Source organism: Podarcis muralis, chromosome 3 (genome assembly GCF_964188315.1).
Source record: "Podarcis muralis chromosome 3, rPodMur119.hap1.1, whole genome shotgun sequence".
Taxonomy (NCBI): domain Eukaryota; kingdom Metazoa; phylum Chordata; class Lepidosauria; order Squamata; family Lacertidae; genus Podarcis; species Podarcis muralis.
In genome coordinates, this window is record NC_135657.1 from 32,823,091 (window position 1) to 32,836,670 (window position 13,580).

General features: G+C 43.5%; 1 protein-coding gene across 2 annotated transcripts in view; it reads left to right on the top strand.

Annotated features, from left to right (window-relative positions):
• The window catches only part of CAPN13 (calpain 13), an 88,735-nt gene that overhangs the window by 33,339 nt on the left and 41,816 nt on the right, over window positions 1-13,580 (top strand). For both annotated transcript variants that reach the window (XM_028724475.2, XM_028724477.2), the window contains 4 exons: window positions 694-827; window positions 6,215-6,389; window positions 7,748-7,816; window positions 12,705-12,790. In XM_028724475.2, coding sequence (XP_028580308.2) covers window positions 694-827; window positions 6,215-6,389; window positions 7,748-7,816; window positions 12,705-12,790 — 464 coding nt within the window. The remainder of the gene's footprint in view (window positions 1-693; window positions 828-6,214; window positions 6,390-7,747; window positions 7,817-12,704; window positions 12,791-13,580) is intronic.

A 13,580-nucleotide genomic window follows, 5' to 3' on the forward strand; every position in this document is an offset into this window, starting at 1 on the left:
GAGCCAATGGCAGAGGCCTAAATCCTGAAATGTTCTGTGATTGGATATCATGTATCGAATCAGAACACAGGGGCTCAGAATCCTTAGTCCAGACTCAAGCTCAGGCAAACACAGACCACTCAATACATAACACCAGGGATGATGGAGGTGCTAGTCCACAGGATCAGGAGAATACCAGGTTGACTACCTCTGAGGTAGACAATATTGAGTGGGAAGGACCAATGGTCTAGTAGAACACAGTTTACTGTGTACTTATTGGATTGGCATGTAGAGTTCTCAGTTAGAAAGCTTTCCTGTGCTGGGAAAGTGCTAGCTGTGGACACCCCATGCATGCTATAAGGGTAGCTTAACTGTACGGCACTTTCTCTTTTCTAGGATAATAAAATTAAATAATAAATTAATTTCTTATACCCTGCCCACCTGACGGGCTGCCCCAGCCACTCTGGGAGGTTTCCAACAAAAATACAAATCAAACAAACAAAATCAAACATTAAACGTATGGGGAACCATTGGCCCTCCAAATGTTGCTGAACTACAACTCCCATCAGCCTCAGCAAGCATAGTTAATGGCCAGGGATGATGAGAGTTATAGTCCAGAAACATCTGGGGGACCCACAGCTGGCCTAGAAGGAATTCATCTTCATAAAAGAAGCTTATCCTTCTTCTATTTTTGTTTTTGTTTTGTTTCCCAAGTTCTGGTGCCTTGGAGACTGGCTGGATGTGGTGATAGATGACCGACTGCCTTTTCTCAACGGAGAATACTTATCCGTTCATCCCCGGAGCAGAAATGAATTCTGGCCGCCACTGCTTGAAAAAGCCTATGCCAAGTAAATACGCATAGAACCTTTCTCTCTTTCATGCTCTGTTTAATGATTGTGACCTCCCAGCGATGGATGCTTTAGGTAAAAGGAACCTGTGCCAAGGTGCCATGCTTGAGGAGGATCACAGACAACTGTTCTGTGGTTCATATAAGTAACAAACACTCGCAAAGTATATCTGCAGTGGCAGAAGCTGTAGTCAAATGTTAGCTCCACATGTTGTTGGTGTAGTCTAGTGGTTTACATGTATATTGAGTTCAATGGGGTTTAATCTCAGGTTATGTGAGCGTAGGGCTATAGCCTTAGTTACTGGAATGGGGATGGAAAACCTTGCTTCTGGTTATATTACCACCTAATCCCTTTCTTGAAATCTATGCCTGTATTCCTTCTCCATCTCCTATCTTTGCCAACTCTGGTGCTCTCTGGAGGTTTTGGACTACAACTCCAATTAGCCCATCCCTGCAAAACAACAAAGCAGGGAGTGTGGCAGCAGCACAAAAGGTCAGGTAATGAGCTGATCTTAAAGTGCTGATTTTGAGAGACCGAAGCATTCTTTAGAAAGAGTTGACTCAGGTACCACTTTGCTGAGCAGCGTTTTCATTCCAGATCGCTATTTCATTAAGATGGCAAGAGATGCTGTTTATGAGATTTTCAGCAACAAGGTTTTCCCCTGTGTATACTGTAAATTCCTTTCTTGTCAGTCTAGGTTGAGAACATTATTTTAAAATACAATTAGCCATGGATTATATTTTCCGAATCTCTGTGTTACTCAGATAGTGTGCTTACTGTGAGTTTTAATGCCATGTACTCCTGATATCTACAGTCGCTTCTGATTTGTCTTTTTCCTTTCCTTTTCTTTTCTTTTGTTCTTTTTTTTTTGCGTTCGCAATCAAAAGCCCAAGATAAGGCAACAAGGCTTGAAAGATGCCTTCTGGTAGCCAGAATTGTTACTATCTGATGAACGCTCAATGACCTGAACAACAACAACAGCGAAAAAGGGATCTGTGATTAGTGTTCATGTTGTACATATATATCTGCCGTGCTTAATTCCAAATGTTGCTTGTATGCTTTCTCATCTCTATCAGATCTCCTTGCAACAGTGGCAAATTGTTTTCAAAGTTAGAAGATTGCAAATATGCCACCAGGGTGGTTGCTTCAGAATGCGGCATGCAATGGGGAGTTTGTGTGCAAAATTTCAGCACAGTACAAAGCCTGCCTAGGGATGACTTCAAGATTAAACTGCAGAACAAAACACGAAAGTATCCCCAAACACAGTGTATCTTAGAACCATTTTTATGATGCTTTCTTTATCTTCATGCTTCATGAAATACTCTTATATAACCATAGGACCAGGGATGCGGGTGGCGCTGTGGGTTAAAGCCTCAGCGCCTAGGACTTGCCGATCGAAAGGTTGGCGGTTCGAATCCCCGCGGCGGGGTGCGCTCCCGTTGCTCGGTCCCAGCGCCTGCCAACCTAGCAGTTCGAAAGCACCTTCGGGTGCAAGTAGATAAATAGGGACCGCTTACCAGCGGGAAGGTAAACGGCGTTCCGTGTGCTGCGCTGGCTCGCCAAATGCAGCTTGTCACGCTGGCCACGTGACCCAGAAGTGTCTGCGGACAGCGCTGGCTCCCGGCCTATAGAGTGAGATGAGCGCACAACCCTAGAGTCTGGCAAGACTGGCCCGTATGGGCAGGGGTACCTTTAAAAAAAACAAAAAACCATAGGACCAGGTACCCATTTTTCAGAATTGTTATTTTATAACAGTTAGAAATAAAGAGATCAGGTTTTTTTATAGTTATCACAGATTATCTGTGTCACTTTCCTATGTGTCCATTCATAAATCTGTCCCGTCCCAGTTTCTACATTTATCTGCTTTTTAAAAATTCTCATTTAAATGCACGTTTTAACGTACTTTCTCACAAAATATGCATCTGTAAATGTATATTCTCTTATGCATATTTTAGCTCAAAATATGCATTTTGATGCTAAAGCATCGCAAAATTCAATTAAGTGTGAGATCTGAAGGATATCTATGTTCTGATTTGTACATTTGTCTGGGCGGTATAGATCAGGCCAACTAGTATCCTAATCCACAAAGAAAGGATACTTTTGTTTAGTTTGCATTTTTAATAAGAGAACCAACCAAATTTGCAAATCTAGACAAAATCACTGATTAGAATATAATTTCCCTTTGAATTCCACTCAGTCTTGCAGTTCTTGGCTCAAAAAAGAAACAGTACAATTTCTAATGGATTTCATCTTAAACTGTTTCAATACCATTTAAATATGGATTTTCATGCATGTTTAAATGCTATAATCACAAACTAATATGGAATGAGAATGGAAGGGATTTATAAATGAGCAAATAGGAAATTGACAGGGACCAGTAACAGACTGATGTGTCAGGTCCTATCCTGACTTACACGTAGTCCAATACAGGAATAGGGAACCTCACGCCTGGAGGCCAAATGCAGCCCTCCAGGTCTCTCTCTGTTTGGCCCTCAGGACTTTCCCCAGGCCACACCCCTCATTGGTTTACTGCACTTCAGGGGGTTGGACTAGATGACCCTTGGTTCCCCTTCCAACTCTACAATTCTATGGTCCTGCTTTGCACCCTGTGTTTTTGCCAGGCCGAAATCAAGACTAGAACTCTGATAATGCAAAAACAAATGTCAAATTCAAGCACTGGCTCTAAATTCGAGATTTCCATGAGAGCCAGTTCATAGGGCCAATATTGCCTCTGTACAGAATAGTTTGAGCCATTCTTAATTACTCACATACCCATGATCCCATTGAGAATGTGATACATGTCCTGGTATGGCCACCGGTATACAGTCTGTCATGGGATTCTACTCAATATTGAATCATAGAATCATAGAATCATAGAGTTGGAAGAGACCACAAGGGCCATCGAGTCCAACCCCCTGCCAAGCAGGAAACACCATCAGAGCACTCCTGACATATGGTTGTCAAGCCTCTGCTTAAAGACCTCCAAAGTCGGAGACTCCACCACACTCCTTGGCAGCAAATTCCACTGTCGAACAGCTCTTACTGTCAGGAAGTTCTTCCTAATGTTTAGGCGGAATCTTCTTTCTTGTAGTTTGGATCCATTGCTCCGTGTCCGCTTCTCTGGAGCAGCAGAAAACAACCTTTCTCCCTCCTCTATGTGACATCCTTTTATATATTTGAACATGGCTATCATATCACCCCTTAACCTCCTCTTCTCCAGGCTAAACATGCCCAGCTCCCTTAGCCGTTCCTCATAAGGCATCGTTTCCAGGCCTTTGACCATTTTGGTTGCCCTCCTCTGGACACGTTCCAGTTTGTCAGTGTCCTTCTTGAACTGTGGTGCCCAGAACTGGACACAGTACTCCAGGTGAGGTCTGACCAGAGCAGAATACAGTGGCACTATTACTTCCCTTGATCTAGATGCTATACTCCTATTGATGCAGCCCAGAATTGCATTGGCTTTTTTAGCTGCTGATCCAGAGCAGAACTCAGATGTATAGTTAGCAGAGTAAAAACTTAAACACGTTGCAGGATTCCCAAAAAACAGAACAGAGGCGATTATATTTCATACAGCAGAGCTTTACTGCGACTGAAGGCAAATGAGCATAATGGTCAGAAATCCATTACATTCAGGATTGGCACTGTCCATAAGAAATCCAGTTGCAGCAGACTTAACTTAAACTTACAATAACTTATAATAAAACTAAACCTTAACACTAAGCATACTGTGTACAGAACACCACACCAGAAGGAAGAGAGATAGAAAGTGAAAGTGAAACCCAGGCTCTTTCTGGCCTTATTTTGATAGTCAGCATGACCTTGACAGAAGAGATAAGAAAACCAGTTCAAGCCAGCTGTACTCAGCTTCTTTGAAGGTATAACCCAAACATCATGAACCGTCTGCTTGTTTCTTTCACACACAGAAGCTTCCAGAACCCTCTTGAATTTAGTACAATAGGAAAGATCTCTACACATCAGATCAATGCTTTATGTACTAAGAAACTGACACAGAGAGAATGCTTTATGTACTAAGAAACTGACACAGCCATGGTGATCTGGTAGCTGTAATGTTTCTGCAGCTGTGGGATGTGGTGCTGTGTGAGGGAATCCCTCTCCCATTCTGCCCCTTCTTCCTTACCACCAGCTGCAGGCAACCTGCTCCCTTTGGCAGCTTCATATTCCCTTTGCCAATCAGGTTTTCTAATACGCCTGCATTAAATTGGCAATTTAGGGATAAATATTGCTTTGAACCAGAAATCTTCGTCACAAAACAGTTATCTGTCATTCCTGTTTTCCTATAAAAAAATTGAAAATGTCGAAATTGTCCTTTTCCCATTTGCAATTTTTAGATTACAACTCATTTCTTTATGGGAAATATTTTTTCCAGTCAGTTTCAAACAGCCCCACTCACTAACCTTGCTGATGTACTCATTCACATGCTACAAAAAATGGTTTTTTTGGGGGGGAGCCATCGCCGTACACTCCCTTCCCTCATGCCTTTGTGCCTTTAAATCACATGCTGTGAAATGTCCCTGTAAAAAATGTATCTTCTCCTTGCCTCATCTTCTCTATCCATCAAACCTAATCTTTCTTTTATGACCTTACAAATAAATAAAATGAAATAACCTTCTTTCCTTCCCAGCTGTCCAGGCCTGGCACCAGCACCCAGCATGATTGAAAAGAATGGGTCCCAGGGGGGTTTGTAGTACTGCCAATTTTCTTTTCATTTAAAAACTAAAAAAAAAACACCCCCAAAACTAGTGCAGTGAACCTGAGACTGCAACATCAGATCCTCCAAGTGTCCTTATCTTCCAGGGACGTTCTTGATTTAGAGAAGCTGTCCCAGTTTCTGATTTGATCCCAGAATGTCCCACTTTTCCTTAGGTCATCCCTATTTTCATTGGAGAAAAGTTGGAGGGTATGGTAAGATGTCCCTGTTTTCATTGGGGAAATGTTGGAGGGTATGGAGTTATCTGATCCCATAGCCGTCTGAAGGCAATCCTGTATAGGGAAGGTCTTTTTTTTTAATGTTTTATTACGTAATTATATATGTTGGAAGCTGCCCAGAGTGGCTGGGGCAACCCAGTGTGATGTGTGGGGTATAAATAGTAAAATTATCATTATGGAATGGGACGTCCCTATTGTCATCGGAGAAATGTTGGAGGGTATGCAACCGCTCACCTTCTTTTCCCCATCAGAATGCCTCTGAGCCCCAATACATGAGCATTCTGACCAGTCTTGACCATTTCCTCACCTCACTGTGCACCCAATGTTAAAAAACATTGGCAAGCTTAAAAGGGGGGCGTGTTGGTCTTAGAGGACACCTTTCACAGGACCTTCTTAAACCTGGTACTGGCCTAACCTCAAAGTCTTCTCTCTTCTTCCAGATTGCACGGTTCCTATCAGAAGTTGCACATGGGCTACATTTCTGAGGCTTTAGTGGACTTCACAGGCGGGGTCCAGATATCTTTGAACCTTCCTCGCCCTTCCTCTTACCTGTTTGAGGTAGTGAAGGCCGCTGCCAAGTCAGGTTGCCTTATGGGATGCGTCACTCCTCCAGTGGTAAGCTAGAAGTTCTTTTACCCCCCTCTAGGAACTGGAATATAAGAAGATGCAGCGAGAATCGGTCTCGTTCACCTGTTCCCCTCAAAATTGCATCCCTTTGCTTTGTTGGTTTATGGCCAGACTTGTAATGCTTTCCCTCAAGCAAAGTGCCATACAGCCATGCTAAGTAAACCTGGCAGCCAGGTAGTGTGTGCCACTCAATTTTCACCCCCATTTCTATGGTTCTGGAGGAGGGCCGGGGACACAGACTCACGGGCCTTCTCTGTTTAAATGCTCCGTGTCATGGGCTGCAACAGTTCTTACAAGACACGGTGCTCTTATTATTATTACAATTTATTACCCAAGGTCCCAGGGCAAGTTACAGCAATTAAAACACAATACTAAAAACAGCTTAGAACAACTTTAAATTGAAGAAAGAAGGTAGGTGCTAAAAATAAACATCTCTCAAGTGTCAAAAGAGGTGTGTCTTCAGCATTTGCCGAAAGCTATATAATGAAAGTGCCCAGCGTACCACTCTGGGAGAGGAGTTCCACAACCTAGGAGTGCCACAGAGAATGCCCTTTCCTGGGCCACCCCAGCCCACCAGCTTCTGAGGGAGGTTGAACAAGCAAGAGGGTCCCTTTCTGCCGATCTGAGCACCCAAGGGGGTCTGTAGGGAAGCAGGCGTTCTTTCAGGTAACCCCAGTAAAGTGCACCCATTAACCCCTGCCCATGCTTGGACCCTGCAAAACAAGAGCTCAGTAAACCTCTTGTTTTTTGCTGCCTTTGACAACAAAGCTGGGAGGCTGTCAAGCATCTGGCAACAAAAGACCATTGGTCTGCATTTAGCTGAGTATATGTCAGTCACAAGTTGTGCAGGCTGTTGTGTAGCAGCAGCATCTCTAAAACAGTTGTGACTGAGCTCCTTCCGTTAAAGGAGATTCCGTCAGGGGCAGTCCTACCATTTGGCAGAGTGAGGCAAATGCTTCAGGTGGCAGATGCTGGGAGGGCTGTGGTTTGGAACATTACTGTTCCTCCTGAGCGCCCCCTGAATGCTTCCTTTGATTGGAGGACAGAGCTATATGTACCACACAGCCTGCCTTGTACCCCACTAAACTAGCCTGATGCCCTCAAGTGCAGAGGAGGACATAGCGTTGAAAGAAAGAAAAGAAAAGTCAACCGTCACCCCAGTCAAGTTTTGTACATGGGAATGGGTGAGGGGCACCATCGTGTCCTTTGCCATCAGGTAGCAAAATGTATTTGGCTGGCCCTGGCCCTGGTTCTCCCCTCATCAAACAAACCACATCCATTGGATCAAATGAAAATATGTTTGCTAATGCTTTTAGAGAGGTTATAGCTGTCCTTTCTCCATTCAGAAAAATAACGTAAACGAGAAGAATGGAATTGTTCAAGGTCATGCCTACACTGTTGTGGAGACTGCAGAGGTGAGAGAGGAAACATTTATTTCTGTCTTTCTTAATTGTCTTCTTCCCACAGCCCTCTCTCCTAATTGGCAGCTGGCCCGCTGTTCTCCATCCCCATGTTCATAATTCATTGCTTTTAGGACCAGAAGGTAACATTCTGTTGATCTAATCTAGACCTCCATGCGTCACTGAGATCACATAATTTCATTCCTGCCTTCCTGAAATGTCTGAAACCCGGTGGCTTTATGTAGAAGTAAAGAAATGATAAAGTTAGCAGGGTGACACAGCCAGTTAGTCGTTTTTAAGGGAACTATCAAGAATGATGAAACACTGAGCCCATAATTAACACTCATTGGTTCAGCCAGTGATGTGGCAGAAGATAACCCACTTACCAGAAAAAGGCCTCGGGCAAGTTTTAAGAGGCCGAAACAAATTAAATGAACGGACACTTCTGTGGGCTGAATCCATGGAGTTAATTTAATTCTGAGGTATAAAGTATTGATGCAAGAGTACTACCCGATAGCATTAAACACAGTTTACCATTTCTGCAGATAATCCAATATGTTTAAAAAACACACAATTTTTAAAAAGGAAATAGAAAATCCAGGTTAAATAAGGAAGGAAAAACGGGGCAGTGTTTTAATACGGAAAGTGTAAGGTGGCATTTTGTACAAAACTTAAAGGCATGAGCAACCTCAAGTCCACAAAACACTTGCTGTGGGAAAGTGCCCTGTGAAAGAGACATTGCTCAGAATATGCTAAAGTGCAGGGTCAAGAGTTCACAGCTGGATGAAGAAGTCATTTTCTTCACCTGTGAGGTTTATCTTTCCCAAGCGTACACCCTTCCCTTGCCCCAAATTTTAATATCATCTTCTGGGGAAGGAGATCAATTTGGCAGAAAGTAATAATCCAGCAATGGCAAAAGAAAGCAAAGGATTTACTGCAGTAAGTGGGTCTGCCTTCAAGGTGAGTGCAGTGCTCATCCCCCAGAATCATCACTTACGATGCTCATATCAACAAGGACAAAAGAAATGGCCAAAGCGGACAATGACCTTGACTAATCCTCTGGCTTGCCTTCCTTCTGCGGCAGTAAGAATGCTCACTAACATGGTGTGTAGTTCTTCCGGGAACTACAACATTCTGCAAAAGAGAGAAGGGCTGTGTGATGGAATACCTATGCAGAGCTAAACTGGAGATCATTATTTTGAACAAGAGACCTTTGTGCGTTGTTAAGCATCTGCATTACTATACAGATACCTCTCTTTGCAGGGCCCTCGACTAAATGATCTGTGCCAGGCCCCTTCCTACACTTGTGGGCTTAACTGGGGGGAGGGAGTGGTGGCTGGGTCAATCTCTGCGATGGGGTGAGCTCCCATTGCTCGGTCCCTGCTCCTGCCAACCTAGCAGTTCGAAAGCACCTCAAAGTACAAGTAGATAAATAGGAACCACTCCGACGGGAAGGTAAACGACAGTTCCGTGCGCTGCTCTGGTTCACCAGAAGTGGCTTGGTCATGCTGACCACATGACCCGGAAGCTGTATGCCGGCTCCCTCGGCCAATAAAGCGAGATGAGTGCCACAACCCCAGAGTTGTCCGCGACTGGACCTAACGGTCAGGGGTCCCTTTACCTTTAATGCCCTACAGGGGAAAACTTCAAGACCATTAAACTGAAAGCTCTTGGACCTGGTTGTCCAAAGGGCACAGTGGCTGTGGGCTTTGCTTGGGCCCTGTCAGCTGCCCAAGGGGACCAAGTGATGGCATAGGACATTCCCTTGCAACTTTAGTACTCCTCACATCACCACACAAACACATACGCTGCCTACAATTGCTTATGAATGATATGTAGTTAATAGGTGCCATAATGCTCACACCCATTTGAGAAAGAACTGGGAATCAGGTGGTGTAAATGCTCCATAGAACAGGGGTTCCAACTATTTCAGGCCTGGGGCCACCACAAAATCACCATTTCACAGGAGAAAACTGGGTAATGCTTAGATTCCCTCCCAAACAAAACAGGCAAGACACTCCACCCCAGAAATTCTACTAAAACACAAGTGAAAAAGAAGGCAATGTACAACTAACACACAGCTCTCCCAACCCTCAAAAAAGCCAAAAACCTTTCTATAAAAGAATTGATAGGGTGAGGGGGCTTTGGCAGGCACTGTGGGGGGTGATATGAAGAAGCCATGATGCACCACACTGGAGACCCCAGACATAGACTACTGTTCGGAAGGAGCACAAATCACACCAGTGGCATGCAGAGTGTTAAATAAAAGAGATAATTGCGTTCATAGTGTTATGATTTAGCCTATTCTCTTTTTAATGTAAAAACCCTTAAAATGATAATGACTTTGGTTAAACTATAAACTTTGGTGATAATGCATTAACCATTAACTATAAACTAGGAGCCAAACTGGTTCAAATAATATGCCCATGATTTATCTCAACAGAGATATTAAAAAAAAAAACACCTCACGATGCTCTTGGCTTACTCTAACCGAAGGATGGGAAATCTCCAGCCACCAGGCTAAATGCAGCATTTGAAAGCTTCCCACTTAGCCCTTGAGGCCCTGTCTCCTTGTCTTGCCCCTTCCTCAACTTCCTTAGATAATTGTGCATTTGAGAGTCTGTTGGTTAGAGTCTTGCCAGCAAAATATCCAAGGCAAAATTACCTAAGGACTTGCACAAATGGTTGCATTTCCCCCCCATGTGATCTATTTTGTGTCCAGGGGTTGCACAAGTTTTGCATGAACTGCATGAACTGGACGATGCATGAAAACATCCTGCAGCCCATTCAAACCTGCAGCCAGAGCCAACAGGACTGCATAAATGGCTGCAGACTGTCTTTGTATCCTGAACATTCTCCACGCAATATCATCAGAAAACCAGGGAGCGGGGTGGGGAGAGCAGTCAGGCTGCATGTCTGATTTGGCCCTAAGGAAAAAGAAGAAGAATTGATTTCATGATTCTTGCTCCCAATAATTGAATGGTCTGAAATTTTAGCCTGTTTCTCCCCTATAAGACAACATTGGCACTGCATCATTTTATGGGGGGAAAATAGATGAGAGGTCAGTGACTTAAACCAGCTGTAAGATTTTGTGGCAACTTGAAAATGAAATGTATGGGAAAAGAGTAAAGTCTCAGTAGGAAAAGGCACATCAAGACTGAACAGACATTATTTAGTTGGCTGTTAGAGGCAGAGATACTTGTTAATATCTAGCTGAGAACAGAACCCAGAACTCAGTGATTACATTTCAAGGTGAGAACCTTCTAAGATTTATGGAAGCTTCTCGTGTTTCGAATTTATTTACAACTGGGAGCACAGAAAGCAGCATGTCTTAAAAGAAGCTACAATATAGTTTCTACATATTGATGCTGCTTCCTTCCTCCTATGTGGGCTATGTGAAGATCTTAATTTCCTGCTCGTGTCTGTAGGTTATAATTGGCTTTATTTGTGGCCTGAAAAAACATGATTAGGAAGCTGAATGCTCATACCCAAAGCCAATACAGTAGTACCTCTGGTTGCAAACGGGATCCGTTCCAGAGGCCCGTTCGCAACATGAAAAAAGCGCAACCCGCAGCGGTGCATCTGCGCATGCACAGGTTGCGATTCCCTGCTTCTGCGCATGCGTGTGGTGTCATTTTGCACGCCTGCGCATGCGTGACCGGTGAAACCCGGAAGTAACCCTTTCCGGTACTTCCAGGTCACCGCGGGACACAACCTGAAAGAACGTAACATGAAGCGGACGTAACCAGAGGTACCACTGTAAATGCTTTTGTGAACCTGACCAAACACGCTGACTCATGTTCCATGTGTGTTAAAGTAGTGCTCCCATCCAGGGCATCATCAGAACATAAGAAGAGCCGTTCTGATTCAGGCCAATGGCCATCTGGTCCAGCAGTGTGTTCTCACAGTGGCCAGCCAGGTGCCATGGGAAGACTGCAAGCGGCACCAGAGTGCAACAGCACTTGCCACACATTTGAGTTCTAGTAACTGGCATTCAGAGGCCTATTGCCTCTGGAGGCAGAACATAGCCATCATGGCAAGTAGTCATTAATAGCTTTATGCTCCATGTTAACAAGCAGGTAACTTGCAGTTAAAGATGAATGAATCTGTCAATTTTAGTTTATCTCAGTTTATCTTTAATCTTAGTGTCATTTCTCCTGATTTCTGCATCAGTTTGCAATTTAAAACAAACAAACAAACAAACAAAACAAAATTTACCATTATTTTGGTCGCATTTTACCTAATATACACATATTATTAGGAAGCCCAGCCAGGTGAGTGGGGTATAAATAATAAATTATTATTATTATTATTATTATTATTATTATTATTATTATTATTATTATTATTTGCTGTTTTCACCAATAAATTCTCTTAATATACATATTTTTGTACGCACATTTCTCCCAATATACAAACATTTAGTTGAAGTACTGCATCACAAAATTCAGAGAAGTGCAGATTTCTAAGGATAGTTGTGTTTCATTTCACATACTGTTTCCATAAGTGTGAATAAGGTAGCTTCAATCATGCTACAACAGTGTACAGGACTTATTTAGTGCTTAATAAGTGCTCCAGGACTTATTTTTATTTTGCTCCCATGTTTTACTAGGCAGTTTTTGTTTTGTGTATTGCAAAAATAATGCATTTTCCACATAATTAAAAAAACAAGCTGCATTGCCTACCATCTTGTGCATAGTAAGGCTTATTATTGAAGGCAATGGGATTTAAGCAACTTCACTGGGTGGCCGTTCACATCCTTTGTTCCTCAGATGCAGACAAAGTTAGGAACTAACGTGAGCCTCCCAAAATACAGTAGAAGAAGCTTTTACACGTCTCTTTCCCCCACAAAACACCCCCAATATACAAGTTGCCACTCTGACCTTTTCTTTCTTCTTAATAGGTTCCCTATATGGGTATGAAGGAACGTTTAATTAGACTTTGGAATCCTTATGGCCATAAGGAGTGGATTGGAGCATGGAGCGATCGGTATGGTTTCAAAAGTTTTATTTCATTAGGGGCTGCTGCCCCTGCTGCTTTTGCTCGCCAACCCCTCCCCGTTCGCCTTAAAGCGCATCCAAACTGTGCACCCTCTTTCTTTGCTGATTGCCCAGATTGTGACTCAGACAAACCTCGGAGGAACAGGCAGGACAGACTGAGGCAGCTCCTCAGTGACTCTTCTGCTCTGCTGCAGCTTCCTTCCTTGGCCAAAATGGCGGCATCCATGTGAGGTAGGCAGTAGCAGCAGAGCAAGATGGTTGCTGGATCTCACCTGAGTTGTACTCCACCTGCTCGCTTGCCATCAAAAAGGACTTCATTGCTGCTGTTGCTACCACCACAGGCAGTGGCCAAGCTATTATTTTTTAAGATGAACAAGGGAGGGGGAGAAAAGCTGCCTCTGCTGGCTGCCATCAAAGTACTATTATTGTGCCTCTACTGCCCAAACCATTTCAAAAATGTCAGCTCCCCGCTGCCAAATTCACTTTCCATTTTGGGGGACCCCCATTGGCCCTAGTGAACACCTCCACAGTTCATCTTCTGCAGTTTATGTTCTGGTCATAGGAACATAAGAAGCTGCTTTATCCTGAATTAAACCACCCGACTATCTCTCTTAGTATTGCCTACCATAGCCAAAGCTCTCAGAAATTTCAGACAGGGTTCTCTCTCAGATCTACCTGGAGATGCCAGGGAACTTGTAACCTTCTGTATGCAAAATCAATCGCTGTTCAACTGAGCCATGGCCCTTCCCAACTGGCTCTTGTTTTGGGTATGCTATTTC